The 15,443-nt window shown below is 47.5% G+C and overlaps 1 protein-coding gene, 1 long non-coding RNA gene and 5 other non-coding genes across 7 annotated transcripts; 1 reads left to right on the forward strand and 6 right to left on the reverse strand.

The window, feature by feature from the left end:
* Nucleotides 1-2,565: 2,565 nt before the first annotated feature.
* On the reverse strand, nt 2,566-6,245 carry LOC138242032 (uncharacterized). The gene is made up of 4 exons (XR_011191307.1): nt 6,080-6,245; nt 4,704-4,789; nt 3,328-3,412; nt 2,566-2,969 (listed from the first exon to the last, which is right to left on the reverse strand). It is a non-coding gene; the product is annotated as an uncharacterized lncRNA (long non-coding RNA).
* LOC138242110 (U5 spliceosomal RNA) lies at nt 3,161-3,277 on the reverse strand. The gene has a single exon (XR_011191365.1). It is a non-coding gene; the product is annotated as a U5 spliceosomal RNA (small nuclear RNA).
* On the reverse strand, nt 4,536-4,653 carry LOC138242114 (U5 spliceosomal RNA). Its single transcript, XR_011191369.1, has one exon. It is a non-coding gene; the product is annotated as a U5 spliceosomal RNA (small nuclear RNA).
* On the reverse strand, nt 5,913-6,029 carry LOC138242104 (U5 spliceosomal RNA). The gene has a single exon (XR_011191359.1). It is a non-coding gene; the product is annotated as a U5 spliceosomal RNA (small nuclear RNA).
* A 492-nt stretch (nt 6,246-6,737) lies between the features above and the next one.
* LOC138242117 (U5 spliceosomal RNA) lies at nt 6,738-6,851 on the reverse strand. The gene has a single exon (XR_011191372.1). It is a non-coding gene; the product is annotated as a U5 spliceosomal RNA (small nuclear RNA).
* Nucleotides 6,852-7,891: 1,040 nt separating this feature from the next.
* LOC138242102 (U5 spliceosomal RNA) lies at nt 7,892-8,008 on the reverse strand. The gene has a single exon (XR_011191357.1). It is a non-coding gene; the product is annotated as a U5 spliceosomal RNA (small nuclear RNA).
* A 1,881-nt stretch (nt 8,009-9,889) lies between these two features.
* On the forward strand, nt 9,890-14,926 carry mob4 (MOB family member 4, phocein). Its single transcript, XM_006636288.3, has 8 exons — nt 9,890-9,999; nt 10,736-10,798; nt 12,170-12,270; nt 12,365-12,407; nt 12,515-12,601; nt 13,065-13,144; nt 14,039-14,150; nt 14,437-14,926. The coding sequence occupies exons 1-8, from the start codon at nt 9,940-9,942 to the stop codon at nt 14,566-14,568; spliced, it is 678 nt and encodes a 225-aa protein (XP_006636351.1). The 5' UTR covers nt 9,890-9,939; the 3' UTR covers nt 14,569-14,926.
* Nucleotides 14,927-15,443: the final 517 nt, after the last annotated feature.

Genomic DNA, 15,443 nt, shown 5'->3' on the forward strand with positions numbered 1-15,443 from the left:
CATTGGATATCGCGATGTGATCGTGTTGCGCGCACTCCTATCGTGACATGCTATCGGAGTCGTGAAAGCGTTGTGGATGTCATGACACTCTTTGTCTGCTATTCAGTTTTGACCTCAGTGCGACTTCTCTTAAAATGAATGTGTTACTGTATATCCAGCGTGCTCATACAGCACACACGGTTAAAGTACAGTATTTGGACCAAGAAGAACGTCCATCACCTGTGTATCTACATGTTCTCGGAACTTCCGCTGTGGCGCTGTACCCAATCAGAGTGTCGATTCTCACTCTTCACCCAATCGCGACCCGAGCTGTTCGGGGGTTTAGCCAATCACGGGCCTGTGAGCTGTTCAAGCGAGCAGCGCCAGGTGGATCGGCTTGTTTACTGTCAATGAGAATCTATTTTTACAATGCTTTACTTATTTGAAAAATAACTACATCGGCTTATTTTTTAACGTCTTTATTGATTCGCAATGTCCCGTACTCTCCGAAATAAATACATTTTTTATTTACAATAGAACTGTCTCCGCTGCTTTGTGTAATAAATATATGGTATTTTAAAATTTTTATATTTAAGGTAGGGGAAAAACCTCCTGCTTTGTACTTCAAAAATGAATAGAAATGTAAAGTCTTTGATTTTTATATTATGCTCGTGCTTTCAATTTGGTTTTTTATTGTTAAATTATATCGATCTTGGAACTAATACCTGAATATGGGCTCTCGTGTTGTACCTGCGGTAATTTGGAAACTGGTGTCTCTTCACCAATGAAAAGAGTACACAAGAAAAACATTTTCGAGAACATGGTTAAAAATTTAAAGAAAACTCCTTACCCAATGAACTAACATAGTAACTCCTCCCTAAATGTAAGTGTTTATTCGCGTAAAGGGGTCAACTGATCCAAATATCACAACTGAAAGATCTGGTGGTCGTGACTTTGCTGTTTTGTACGTCACAGAGTGACAGAGGAAACATCCACCCCACCCGAGCAGACAGACTCGGAAAACAAATTGCCCCCATTGTTTTCATCACAACCAGGAGTTCAAGTGCCGAGTTTGTTGGTACCTATAAACTTTCTTGTAGATAGTCACGTGATTACCCGAAAACCCAAGGCGCTATATCTCGGAAACGAAAGCAGCACAAACGCAGCACTAACGATTGCGGTGAGTTTCGTCGTTTGTGCTCTTCGACGGGCGGGTGGGCAACTTCGTGGAGCAGGACAAGCAAACACGTCTGAGTCTTTACATTGCAGACTGCACGTGAATCGTAACACGTCCTTGGTGCGCGTGTTTATTTTAGGAGACAGTGAGAAACTGATCATTGATGTTTAAAAAAGCACACTGCTACGAAGTATTAAGACGTGCTCGTTTAAGCCTCTTGTTAGAACATGCAAATGTTTGCTAGTGTTCGCTTTTTGAGACTACACCCGCAACTCTTCTGATTAGGGTATGTGATATTCGTGACAAACTTAACTTTCCTGCTCACAGAAACGCACAAAAGACACTGATATCAAATGCAAAATCCACCGCCGCCCCCCACCCGGGCAAATAGAGGAACACAATTGCAGACTGTTCCTCTCGCACCGGTAACAGACGCTTGAACTCGGCAGACGGGGTCACTGGAGGTCAAAGTCACCGTGCATGGTCACGTGATCACCGGAAACACAAGGCGCTATATCTCGGGAACGAAAGCAGCACAAACGCTACTTTCAACGGCACAAGTAGCACTAACGAATGAGGTGGGTTTAATAGTTTGTGTTGTCTGTAGGGGGGACAACTTTACGGAGCTCAAGGTAAGCCCTTGCCTGGTATTTTAAATAATATTTCGGACAGATTTGGAATCTTGCGTTTTGCAATAAAATCTTAACTTCAGTAAAGTAACTCGTAAAACTACTGAACAATCTAAAAGCAGGCATACGAAATACTTAGAACTGTTACAAGCAACAGGTGAAAATGAGCTCTTGCAGCTTTTCTTCAGCTAAAGACAAAGTCCTCATATGAGAGACTTTTGCAAACTAGCTGTCATTTGAACGGGAATTTGCAGACTCTCTAGACAGTGAGGAGATTATCGCCATATTCAATTCCAAGCCCCGATGCCTGCGTCTGGTCTAGAAGACCAAAACCTCACAACAGAGGTAGGCACTGATTGTTTTTTTGTGCGTCAGCCGTGGCACGGTCGTGTTCGGCAGCCTAGGTAATTGTTGCTTAACCTGTGTGTGTGAGTGAGTGACAGTATATATAAGGTTCCGCTAATTCTGCTGTTTAATTATACCGCTGGAGGATTGCATTGTAAATTGGAGGGGTGCCCCTCTGCTGGCAGGACAGTCAGTTAGAGCACAGGCCCACCCAGAAATCAATTCCTGGCTATGCCCCAGGTACTGATGGACGGATGTCTCTCTGAGCTGCCCACTATTGGAGACACCAGGCTGTGGTCACGTCAGGTTTGTGTGAACTTCGATATCACGGCTTGTACATGGAGGGTGTCAATATTTTATAATATGTCTTTGTTGTAAATGTCTGTAACATGTCTGTAGATTTTATTTTACTTCTATTTTTTGTCTTGTTCCATGTTAATTTTATTATTTTTATTTGCTTTGGCAACACTGATTGTACCCATCGGTCATGCTAATAAAGCAACTTGAATTGAATTAAGAGGGTGTTTTCACGCAGAGTTTCTGTGGGGTGTTTATCCCCCTTTTATGTAATCCTGGTGTGAGTGGATCCCACACTTCACTGTCATACAGGTGGAGGGGGTGGATGACACGCTCAGATGTTTGTAGCCAGATTTTGATTGGCGGGTGATGTTGTAGTAGGACTCCCTGCTCGCCTGCTCCTTCAGCGTCCTCACGGCCAGGTGAAGTGATCGTCAGTCCGAGGAAGGCGCTGTTGCTCAGTAAGACGTAGAACCTGTCTCCCTGAAATCTCTTCTTCTTCCTCACCTTCGAGACACTCCGAGTCTTCCAGCTCGTACGGGCTGGAAAAGCCAGGGGGCAACACAAGCTCAGAAAACAATTTAAAACACAGTTTCAGTATTTTTTCCTGAACAACGGCCTGTTTCAACTATAACCTAGAAAAAAACCTCATGAAGCTATTCGATAGCTATCTAACATCATCATGTTTAAACTTAACTATATTTACTTGCATCTGTTTTTCACAATATCAGGAAGCCCCACCGCAAAGCAGGGCGATCAAAAGATTGGTTGAAACTCATATTGTTCCTCTCCACGGAAATCTTTAGTAAAAGGCGAAAGATTTATACGATCTGAAGAGAAACCAGAGTGTAATGCCACTGTTGGCGGGCCGGAAGAGTCAGGCCATCAGGACATTCTTACCCTCTCAGGGAATCACATTTTTTTTTTCCTGAAACCGATCGGCCAGTTAGTCCTCCTGCGACACAGCATGAACCGCAGACTTTATCTGCGAAGGCAAAAAGGTGTTTTCGATCGGAAACGTGTGACTGTTGGATGATTATTTATCTTAACATGCTCCTTTAGCGCCGAGAGAAGTGCACTATGGCAGATGTATGCAAATGAGCTCTTAAGAGCCTGCCCGAGTGACGTCATCTCTCGAAAACTTGCTTCACGCATTGATGTGGTACAGTAACAGTGAAACACACAGGATTTACTTATTCGTCGCTTTTTAACGTTGGATTGATTAATGTACTGCTTTGTTTTGCGTACACGCTTGTCTGTGCTATTTTCAGCTTCTGCCTTGTTTCATTGTAAAGCGCGTTTAGAGGTGGTCCGAAAGATGCAGTATAAATTGAAGCTTATTTCTCGCGTTTTCTTGTTATGCGACCTGAAGAGAAGTGAATTATGGCAATAATTCACTTTCGTAACTTTTGAAAGCAGTTGTCACGAAGACAGATGCTAAGCAATCTCGAAATCCTGCATCACAGGTAGTCACAACGCGGAGGTTAACCCAGAATGGAGAAACAGTGCCGGAATCACCAACATCGACAGCTCTCTTCCTCCGTCACCGGCGAAGGTCAATCTTGCCAACTTGCAAAAGTGTGAAAATGAACCATCTACCTAGTCCAACTACAGATCATAAAATGCTCACGCTCAATTAAGAGCAGCAGTACCAGAAAAACATAACAATATTAATTATAACAACAACCGGAGAAAGCACTACAGCAGGAACGTTGTTTCCTTTTTCTTCTGCACTCAGCATAGGCAAAGACTATTGTTCGTTTCTTTACATAACAATCAAGTGATGTTGTAGAGTTCTTAACATCTCGTAAAGAGCCATAATCCATCTTATTTTGCACAGCCCTAATATGCCCAAAATACCAAAACGAAAAACATCAAGTCTCCTCCCACACACAATTGTACCCCAAATTGCAATAAAGACTTAAGCGACTCATTAGCAAAAGCTCCAGTAATATATATTCCCAAGGCAGATACTAGGTACTAAAACTGAACTGCAGAACTGTACTCAGCATCAACACTTGCAGGGGAGTTAACGTATTTGAGAGTTGTTACCTCTCATGCCCTGCAACTGTTCTATTATCTTGTTTCTGTCTTTTACAATATTGGGTAGCCCCACCGTGAGGCAGGGCGATCAAAAAAATTGGTTGAAACTCATATTGTTCCTCTCCACGGAAATCTTTAGTAAAAGGCGAAAGATTTATGCGATCTGAAGAGAAACCAGAGTGTAATGCCACTGTTGGCGGGCCGGAAGAGTCAGCCCATCAGGACATTCTTACCCTGTCAGGGCATCACATTTTTTTTTTTCCTGAAACCGATCGGCCAGTTAGTCCTCCTGCGACACAGCATGAACCGCAGACTTTATCTGCGAAGGCAAAAAGGTGTTTTCGATCGGAAACGTGTGACTGTTGGATGATTATTTATCTTAACATGCTCCTTTAGCGCCGAGAGAAGTGCACTATGGGAGATGTATGCAAATGAGCTCTTAAGAGCCTGCCCGAGTGACGTCATCTCTCGAAAACTTGCTTCACGCATTGATGTGGTACAGTAACAGTGAAACACACAGGATTTACTTATTCGTCGCTTTTTAACGTTGGATTGATTAATGTACTGCTTTGTTTTGCGTACACGCTTGTCTGTGCTATTTTCAGCTTCTGCCTTGTTTCATTGTAAAGCGCGTTTAGAGGTGGTCCGAAAGATGCAGTATAAATTGAAGCTTATTTCTCGCGTTTTCTTGTTATGCGACCTGAAGAGAAGTGAATTATGGCAATAATTCACTTTCGTAACTTTTGAAAGCAGTTGTCACGAAGACAGATGCTAAGCAATCTCGAAATCCTGCATCACAGGTAGTCACAACGCGGAGGTTAACCCAGAATGGAGAAACAGTGCCGGAATCACCAACATCGACAGCTCTCTTCCTCCGTCACCGGCGAAGGTCAATCTTGCCAACTTGCAAAAGTGTGAAAATGAACCATCTACCTAGTCCAACTACAGATCATAAAATGCTCACGCTCAATTAAGAGCAGCAGTACCAGAAAAACATAACAATATTAATTATAACAACAACCGGAGAAAGCACTACAGCAGGAACGTTGTTTCCTTTTTCTTCTGCACTCAGCATAGGCAAAGACTATTGTTCGTTTCTTTACATAACAATCAAGTGATGTTGTAGAGTTCTTAACATCTCGTAAAGAGCCATAATCCATCTTATTTTGCACAGCCCTAATATGCCCAAAATACCAAAACGCAAAACATCAAGTCTCCTCCCACACACAATTGTACCACAAATTGCAATAAAGACTTAAGCGACTCATTAGCAAAAGCTCCAGTAATATATATTCCCAAGGGAGATACTAGGTACTAAAACTGAACTGCAGAATTGTACTCAGCATCAACACTTGCAGGGGAGTTAACGTGTTTGAGAGTTGTTACCTCTCACTCCATGCAACTGTCCTGTTAGCTTGTTTCTGTCTTTTACAATACTGGGTAGCCCCACCGTGAGGCAGGGCGATCAAAAAATTGGTTGAAACTCATATTGTTCCTCTCCACGGAAATCTTTAGTAAAAGGCGAAAGATTTATACGATCTGAAGAGAAACCAGAGTGTAATGCCACTGTTGGCGGGCCGGAAGAGTCAGGCCATCAGGACATTCTTACCCTCTCAGGGCAACAAATTTTTTTTTTTCCTGAAACCGATCGGCCAGTTAGTCCTCCTGCGACACAGCATGAACCGCAGACTTTATCTGCGAAGGCAAAAAGGTGTTTTCGATCGGAAACGTGTGACTGTTGGATGATTATTTATCTTAACATGCTCCTTTAGCGCCGAGAGAAGTGCACTATGGGAGATGTATGCAAATGAGCTCTTAAGAGCCTGCCGAGTGACGTCATCTCTCGAAAACTTGCTTCACGCATTGATGTGGTACAGTAACAGTGAAACACACAGGATTTACTTATTCGTCGCTTTTTAACGTTGGATTGATTAATGTACTGCTTTGTTTTGCGTACACGCTTGTCTGTGCTATTTTCAGCTTATCATTGCAATAAAGACTTAAGCGATTCATTAGCAAAAGCTTCAGTAATATGTTCCAATTTAAAATTGATGCCCTGAGAGGGTAAGAATAGCCTGATGAGGTGAACTCATTAGCAAAAGCTCTAGTAATATATGTTCTCAAGGCAGATACTAGATACTAAAACTGAACTGAAGAATTGTAGCCAGCAACAACACTTGCAGGGCACTTATCGTATTTGCAAGTTACCTCTCATGTACTATAACTGTTCTATTAACTTGTTTCTGTCTTTTACAATACTGGGTAGCACCACCAAGAGGCAGGGCGATCAAAAAATTGGTTTAAACTCATATTGTTCCTCTCCACAGAAATCTTTAGTAAAAGGCGAAAGATTTATACGATCTGAAGAGAAACCAGAGCATTCAGAATTTGGCGACCCGGAAGAACCCTTTCATCAGGAGGATCTCGCCCTCTTAGGCCTTCAAATTCACCGTTCTTTTTCCTGAAACCAAGGGGCCAGTCAGGCCTCTCGCAACACGAATTGCGGCCTTTTTCTGTGATGCATAAAATGATTTAAGTTGGAATACTTGACTATAGGATGTTTATTTAACGTAACATACTCTTGTAGGCCAGAAGGAAGTGCATCATGGGGGGATTTATTCAAATAACCTCCAAAAGGGGGCCTCCAGTGACGTCATATCTCCAAGCGTTCTTCACGCGTTGACGTCATTCAATTTCACAGAGATTCATTGGATGTTACTAGTCAGCACTTTTAAATGTCTGATAGCTTAGTGTGTTGATTCGTGTACAGGCTTGTCTTTTCTGTCTTTTCTCGTGGTTTCTTGTAAGGTGTGTTGCGAGATGGTGTGGTGAAAGACGCTGTATAACATGAAGATTATTTCTCTGCCTGGACTTGTTGTGGTAATTAAAGCACATTCTTCCTCAGCGCCTTTAAGCGCAGCTGTCACAAAGCGGCCTGCTTGCTTCCAGGGTGTTCGCCACACCTTGTACAACTGTACCTCTGGCCTCTTCTGTCTGCACTTAAAAAAACAGCTGAGCTTCTCCCTTCACAGCCTGGCCGCAGGGGAGCTGGGCAGCCACAGCGATTTCAGAAAGGCCCGAGTTCAACTTTAAAATCCTCAAAGTGCCCGTTGATGAAGGCAGGGCGTGCCGCACAGACAATATCCTCACAAACGTGGACAGGTGAGAGAGAGGTCAGAAATCATGGTCCATCCTTTCTCTAGTGATGGGGCAGCCACGATCTCTCCTGGCAAGGGCCAGGCACAGGTTGGGATACACCCTGCGCAGGTGCAATATATAAGTATTAAATCATACTTACTTAACCCCATAATCATGAGATGCAAGAACTTTTGCTTGAGCTAAAGTCCAGATGTGTGCTTTTGATAATATAATATAAAGTTCCCTTCAGCATGTTCATATCTTATTTTTAACACAGCTGAGAAGCCCCGCCGTGAGGCAGGGCGATCAAAAAATTGGTTGAGACTCATATTGTTCCTCTCCACGGAAATCTTTAGTAAAAGGCGAAAGATTTATACGATCTGAAGAGAAACCAGAGTGTTATCGATAAACGCGTGGGCAGGAAGAGCCCCCTCATCACAAGCGTCTCGCACGGTCAGGGCTTCAAATTCACCTTTTCTTTTAAACTGTGCGCATAGTCAGCTGGTACATCAGTCAGAGGAAAGTGTTTTAAATTAAGAAAAATTGCTTGATTTGTAAGATATTTATTTCTCTTAAAACTCTTCTCCGGCTCCGAACGAGGTGCACTGTGGGGGATTTATTCAGATGACGCCGTCAACGGCTCCGCGCCGATGACGTCACCCCTTTAGCGCGTGCCTTCACCCGCTGATGTCATACAAAATCCTACCGTGGGACCCGTGCAGGCGGCGCTGAGCTCGTCTCCAGTGAACCGCAGCCGAAACAAATCGCTTTGTCAGCTGTTCGAAGTTCATCTGTTAGCACTGTGGACTTCATGACTGATTTTCCATCGTTTAAAACCTAGTCGCATCCTCCTCTATGCAAAATCAGATCAATATTAGCATTCTGTTGGCTGTCTGCTTGATAACGGCACTGATTCATATCACCCTGCAGCTCACAGCTGGCAGCCCACTGAAGCTCAGCAGCTGTGAGCCTGGCCAGTACCAGGATGGGAGACCTCCTGGGAAAGTTGAGGATGGTGTTGGAAGAGAGTTTAGTGAGACCAGCAGGGGGTGCTCACCCTGTGGTCTGTGTGGGTCCTAATGCCTCAGTATAGTGAAGGAGACACTATATTGTAAAAAGGCGCTGTCCTTTAGATGAGTGTTGGGTGAGTAGTTATCCACAGTGTCCTGAACAAATTTCCCCTGGCCTTTACCCATCATGCCCTCCTAATAATCCCCATCTCTGAACTGGTTTCATCACTCTGTTCTCCTCCCCACTGAGAGCTGGTGTGTGGGGAGAGTACTGGTGCATCACCCAGGTGGGGCTGCACACTGGTGGGGGTGGAGGAGAGTCCCTATGACCTGTAAAGCGCTCTGAGTGGAGTCTCCAGAAAAGCGCTATAGAAGTGTAAGGATTATTATTATTTATTACCTTTGTACACGTTTAACACTGTAGCAGTTGTCACTTCATGCCAAGTTATCTATTTTTGTTCAAATATACATTAGTTGCATATATCGTGTGTAGTACCACAGTGTAATTGTGGGTCACTGTCAGCACGTAGATTCACCATCCTCTTAGTGTCCCTTCGGTATCAATTTCAATTCAATTGGAGAAGCTTTAGTGGCATGAACAATTAATCAATCATTATTGCCAAAGCAATACAAATACAATCAATATGAAATCTTCAGACATTCACAGTATAGACGCATCCTAAGACATTTAAATACAAATCTGGAGCATTAGCATTACTCTCGGATTAGAGAAACATTCTTCCCTAAATTCAGATATCTAATCCCAGATTAACACACCTGCCAGAATCACAACGGGTCCCACTCCTACTGGGGGAGGGAGGAGGGAGCTCAATTGAACTGGCAGCCCAGTATGTGATCTCCTGTACCAGCCTGAGGAACAGTGAGCCTGTCTCTCAAAAATGCTCCATATGTTTACAGTATATGTAAATATATGATGTTATGTATTTTTTGTAAATGTCTGTAATATGTCTGTAGATTTTATTTTGCTTTTATTTTCTGTTTTGTTTCATGTGGATTTTTATTTGCTTTGGCAACACTGATTGTACCCATCGGCCACGCTAATAGAACACCTTGAATTGAATAGTGGGAGACAGGCTCACTGTTCCTCAGGCTGTGACAGGAGATCACATACTGGGCGGGCAGTTCAACTATGTTCCCTCCTCCCTCTCCCAGTAGGACTGGGAGTTGTTGCGATTCTGGCGGCGGTGGGAGTTCTGGGAATCGGAGTCTTTTGACGCGCCTGTGCGGCGGCGAGGGAGCCCCTAGCGGAAGGAAGCGGCACTGCAGCGGTGCGGGGGCTGCATCCGGGGATTGCGGCGAGATGGTCATGGCGGAGGGCGCAGCAGTGCTGAGGAGGAACCGGCCAGGGACGAAGGCGCAGGTGAGGGTCCGAGCCGCCGGACCGGACCGAGCCGGGCGGAGAGAGGGCGCACGCAGAGTGGGTGTCGTGCGCCGCGGTTCGGGCGGCGGGGAGGGGGCGGTGTTGAGCGCAGAGGTCCGCAGGACGGGTCGGGCCTGTCGTGTGTGCCAGGCAACAACAGTGAAGAGATCTCCCTGTCGGCGCTGCCGCGGAAAGACGCTGCCCCTTCGCGGTGTTTGGTCCCTTCTTGTGTGTGTAAGCGGGCCCGGCGGTGCTTCGTGCACGGTGCTGAGCTGTGAGGGACGGCGGGTGTCGGACCTGTGTGTGCGGGAGTCCAGTAGCAGCGACTCGTCTCCGGGTTGCAGGCCGGGGGTGTGTTCCCCGCATCGCTCCGCTAACAGTACAGGGTTTAAACCCAGACCTTGACTGCCCAGCGGGTTGTTTTTATTGTGTGTGTGTGTTCAATTCCCAGCTGTTTGCGATACTCGTGTCCCCACCGCCTCCCCCATGCTGCCACTTAAACACTTGGCAACGCGTGAGTCTTGACCGGTGACTGGATCGTTTTTACGGATCTGCATTGAGCCTGTATTCCGTGACCGACACCGACAGCAGACGGCCCTGTCGCCAGTCGACTCGGACACAGAGCTGGGCTTTGTTGTGCGTCGGGGCTGCTCGGTCTTGCTTGTACTTGTGCGGCGTTTGAAAGCAGTTGACTCAGCCCCCTGCGGTCTGTCTGTCTGTCGGTCTGTCTCTGCAGGACTTTTATAACTGGCCTGATGAGTCTTTCGAGGAGATGGACAGCACACTGGCCGTACAGCAGGTAGGGTGATGGGGTGGGGAGGCCCTGAACCACATCAACACCAGCCGGTCCTGCTAAACCAGCACAAATCAGACTCAACCACATTGCAGCACAAAGCACGCGACCCTACCTAAACACAGCTCACACCGAAATGCTGCCAGGCCCTAGAAAGACACATACTTTGGCTGATTATCTGACCAGGGTATGACAAAGTACAGGCACAATGTCCACACCCTGGCCATTGACACTGGGGTACACAGACATCCAGGACTGTCCAGAGACGACAGGTTCAGTGACCACAGTCTGGTTATAGACACTGGTCACAGGCAGACCTGACTGTCCAGAGAGGACAGGCTCAGTGACCACAGTCTAGTTATAGGCCCTGGACACAGGCAGACCTGACTCTCCAGAGAGGACAGGCTCAATGACCACAGTCTGGTTAAAGAGACTGGACACAGGCAGACCTGACTCTCCAGAGAGGACAGGTTCAGTGACCACAGTCTGGTTATAGACACTGGACACAGGCAGACCTGACTGTCCACAGAGGACAGGCTCAGTGACCACAGTCTGGTTAAAGACACTTGACACAGGCAGACCTGACTGTCCAGAGAGGACAGGTTCTGTGACCTCAGCCTGGAGACAGACACTGGGCAACATGGACAGACCTGACTTTCCAGAGAGGACAGGCTTAGTGCCCAGAGCCTGGACACAGACACTGGGCAACATGGTGACTGAGAGAGGACAGGCTGTGCTTCCAATGCCAGCAGGAAGAAGCGGAGCCAGAGATCCACTTTCTACTGCACTGTGAGAAATACTCCGGGATTTCCTAAAAATATACCTAATCCATCCCAGAATTCCCAGACTTGCTGGAATTGGGTCAGTTATCAATCCCACTGAGGTTGGGAACTAAATAGAATTGCAGCCTAGTATGTGATCTCCTGTCACAGCCTGAGAGCCAGAGAGTGAGCCTCCCAGATAGTAGTATGTTCGTGTTCTAAATGTTTGAACATATTCGCTAACTGTTATTGCTGTGGTGGCAGTGTAAGTCATCAGTCATGGTGATAGAGCTTTGGATTTGAATTCGATTGGGTGGACTGTGAGAATATAATAGAAGTATGGACAGGAAAGTGAAGGATGGGGATGGGGTGCTCTGTTGTTACTGTGAAGAATTAAAAAGACTTCAATTCAAGGACGAGGTCTCCTCCGAGAGCCTTGATTGTTACTGTTGAGGCCTTGAGCAGGAGCTGGAAAAGGAAGGGTGAAGATGGCACTGCTGGAATTCTTCTCGTTCCTTCTCTCCCCTCCCTTCATTTTCCCTCTCTCTCTCTCCCTCCCTTTTTTCCTTATCCTGTCTCTCCCCCACCCCTTGTCCACCCCTCCTCCCTCTCCCAGTATATCCAGCAGAATATCCGTTCGGACTGCTCCAACATCGACAAGATCCTAGAGCCTCCCGAGGGACAGGATGAGGGTGTGTGGAAATACGAACACCTCAGGTAACGCGCGCGCACACACACACCCCTTGTGCAGACACAAACACCGACACAAAGGCACGCCTCCCCAAGCTAATTGTGGTTCTCTGCGTTTCAGGCAGTTCTGCCTGGAGCTGAACGGGCTGGCTGTCAAACTGCAGGTACTGTGCACCCATGCACGCCCGTGTCTGTCTCTGTCCCCCGTGGTGTGTGTTCAGTGACTCCCTGCGCTTGTGAGCGCTCACCTGCGCTCTCTCCCCCCCCGCAGAGTGAGTGCCACCCGGACACCTGCACCCAGATGACGGCCACAGAGCAGTGGATCTTCCTGTGTGCCGCTCACAAGACCCCCAAAGAGGTGAGGTTGCCGGGCCGCCAGCTTCCCTGCCCCACTGTGCCGGCTCTGCCCACCTGAGGCCCGGGCAAAGCGAGGGATTTAGCTGCCTGGAAACGGAGTGGATTATGGGGTTTCATCTGTGCGTGTTTAATAACCGCACGAGGACGTCTCCATGGGACGGTAGTTTGGGAAGTGTTTTCTGGGACGTGGCTCGAGACGACAAGTGGCTGAGGCAAAGGTTCAGGAACGGACAGGAATTCCTCCAGGATTCTCGTTTTCAGGTCTCAGTTCCTGGTTCCTAACTGAAACTAGTTTTTCTGTAGTTGACGAAACTGACACAGCCTCACTGCTCTCTTGTGCGCACGTGCGTCGTCCTGAGCTCTGTCCAGTAAGCTGTCCAGCTCCCGATGATCAGATGAGTTTCTTATTGCATGACCTGGTGGTGACGTGTGTCAGTGCTGACCTGTCGTGGACTGTTTTTCAGTGTCCGGCCATTGACTACACCAGGCACACGCTGGATGGAGCCGCCTGCCTGTTAAACAGCAACAAGTATTTCCCCAGCCGGTGAGTCCTTGCATCCGCTGACGTCCTCCCTCACATAGTGCACTGACGTCCACAGCGGCGTCACACTCCTGCTGGTCCACACTGACGTCCACAGCGGCGTCACACTCCTGCTGATCCACACTGACGTCCACAGCGGCATCACACTCCTGCTGGTCCACACTGACATCCACAGCGGCATCACATTCCTGCTAGTCCACACTGACGTCCACAGCGGCATCACACTCCTGCTGGTCCACACTGACGTCCACAGCGGCATCACACTCCTGCTGGTCCACACTGACGTCCACAGCGGCATCACATTCCTGCTAGTCCACACTGACGTCCACAGCGGCATCACACTCCTGCTGGTCCACACTGATGTCCACAGCGGCATCACATTCCTGCTAGTCCACACTGACGTCCACAGCGGCATCACACTCCTGCTGGTCCACACTGACGTCCACAGCGGCATCACATTCCTGCTAGTCCACAGCGGCATCACACTCCTGCTGATCCACACTGACGTCCACAGCGGCGTCACACTCCTGCTGGTCCACACTGACGTCCACAGCGGCATCACACTCCTGCTGGTCCACACTGACGTCCACAGCGGCATCACACTCCTGCTGGTCCACACTGACGTCCACAGCGGCATCACACTCCTGCTGGTCCACACTGACGTCCACAGCGGCATCACACTCCTGCTGGTCCACACTGACGTCCACAGCGGCATCACACTCCTGCTGTCCACACTGACGCACCCAGCGACATCACTATCCTGCTGTCCACACTGACGCACCCAGCGACATCACTATCCTGCTGTCCACACTGACGCACCCAGCGACATCACTATCCTGCTGTCCACACGGACGTCTGCACAGTGCTCAGCTGGCTAAGATCTGTCTGTCTGTGCAGGGTGAGCATTAAAGAGTCCTCGGTAGCGAAGCTGGGCTCCGTGTGCAGACGGATCTACAGGATATTCTCCCACGCCTACTTCCACCACCGCCAGATCTTCGACAAGTACGAGGTGAGGAGGGACTGACGACGGTCCCGTTGCCCTTGCAGAATCAGTCGTTAGAATAGATGCTTCCGTTTCACACAGAAGCCGACGCAAAAACCCTACTACCATTGCAGACATGCTATTCAGTTACTGTGTCAAGAAATGCAATTGGAAATAGAGATTTTTGGCACTTTTCTGGGTATAGAGGTCATCCAGCAGGTCCACAAACTCATCTCCTAGTGTCACACTGTGCTTTAGATGTTAAGAGGTTCTGACTCTGCTTTTCTTTTTTCTCTCCCCGCTTGGAGTGTAGAACGAGACGTTCCTGTGCCACCGGTTCACGCGCTTCGTGATGAAGTACAACCTGATGTCGAAGGACAACCTGATCGTGCCCATCCTGGAGGAGGAGGTGCAGAGCGCCGCCTCTGGAGAGAGTGAGGCGTGAGGGCGGGGGGGCGCGCCTGGCACACTAAACACACACCTGCAGGCAGACAGACACTCGCCCAGGCAGACAGACGCTGTCCTCCCTGTAGCTTTTCCCCCGGCTCTGGGTTCGATTCCTGTCCTCTCTCTCTGTCCTCCCTCCTCTGTCTCTCTGACTGCGGGGAGACGCGATGAATTCCTGACTTTCTGCATTATAAGTTATTCTCATTGTGTTCAAGAGGCTCTGTGTAAACACCACCCTGACTGTTGGGGCTGTTTTGATGGATTTTAATTTTTTTTTTTAATGAACTAAAAGTTTATTATTGTTGTTATTTTATCATTATATATCTGTTAATAAAAAAGGAATGAGTTACCCTGAATTTTGTCCTGGTGACTGAATTGAACTGGAGAACAGGAGGCTTTTCTATGTCATTGTGACAGAAAAGCTTGGAGTGATGTGATCTAGCTGTGGACAAATTGTGGGAGAGCTGGGAGATGGCATGCAGAACACAGAAGTCTGGATTAACAGAAACTAAAAGCCACCCAATGTAGGATTGGGAAGAGGACCTTTTTTGCAAAGTGTTAATGGTAATGAGGAACAAATACCCCACCCATACCACCCAGACTGAGGCAGCAGTTCAAGGACTGCTACTGAGGCTCTGGGATTGATATGCTGACAATGTGATGAGCCTAATGGTTTCGCCTGTACCTTTATGATTTTCCACATTTATTTCCCCATTCTTTTTTTTTGCCTCTCAAATTCAGTCTCCCTCTCAGCCCTAACCACTAGCCAACACTGCCTCCCTCTCTCTCTCTCCCAGTGCCTCAGCTCTAACCACTAGCCCACACTGCCTCCCTCTCTCTCTCTCCCAGTGCCTCAGCTCTAACCACTAGCCC

The sequence above is a fragment of the Lepisosteus oculatus genome, chromosome 12 (genome assembly GCF_040954835.1).
Source record: "Lepisosteus oculatus isolate fLepOcu1 chromosome 12, fLepOcu1.hap2, whole genome shotgun sequence".
Lineage (NCBI taxonomy): Eukaryota > Metazoa > Chordata > Actinopteri > Semionotiformes > Lepisosteidae > Lepisosteus > Lepisosteus oculatus.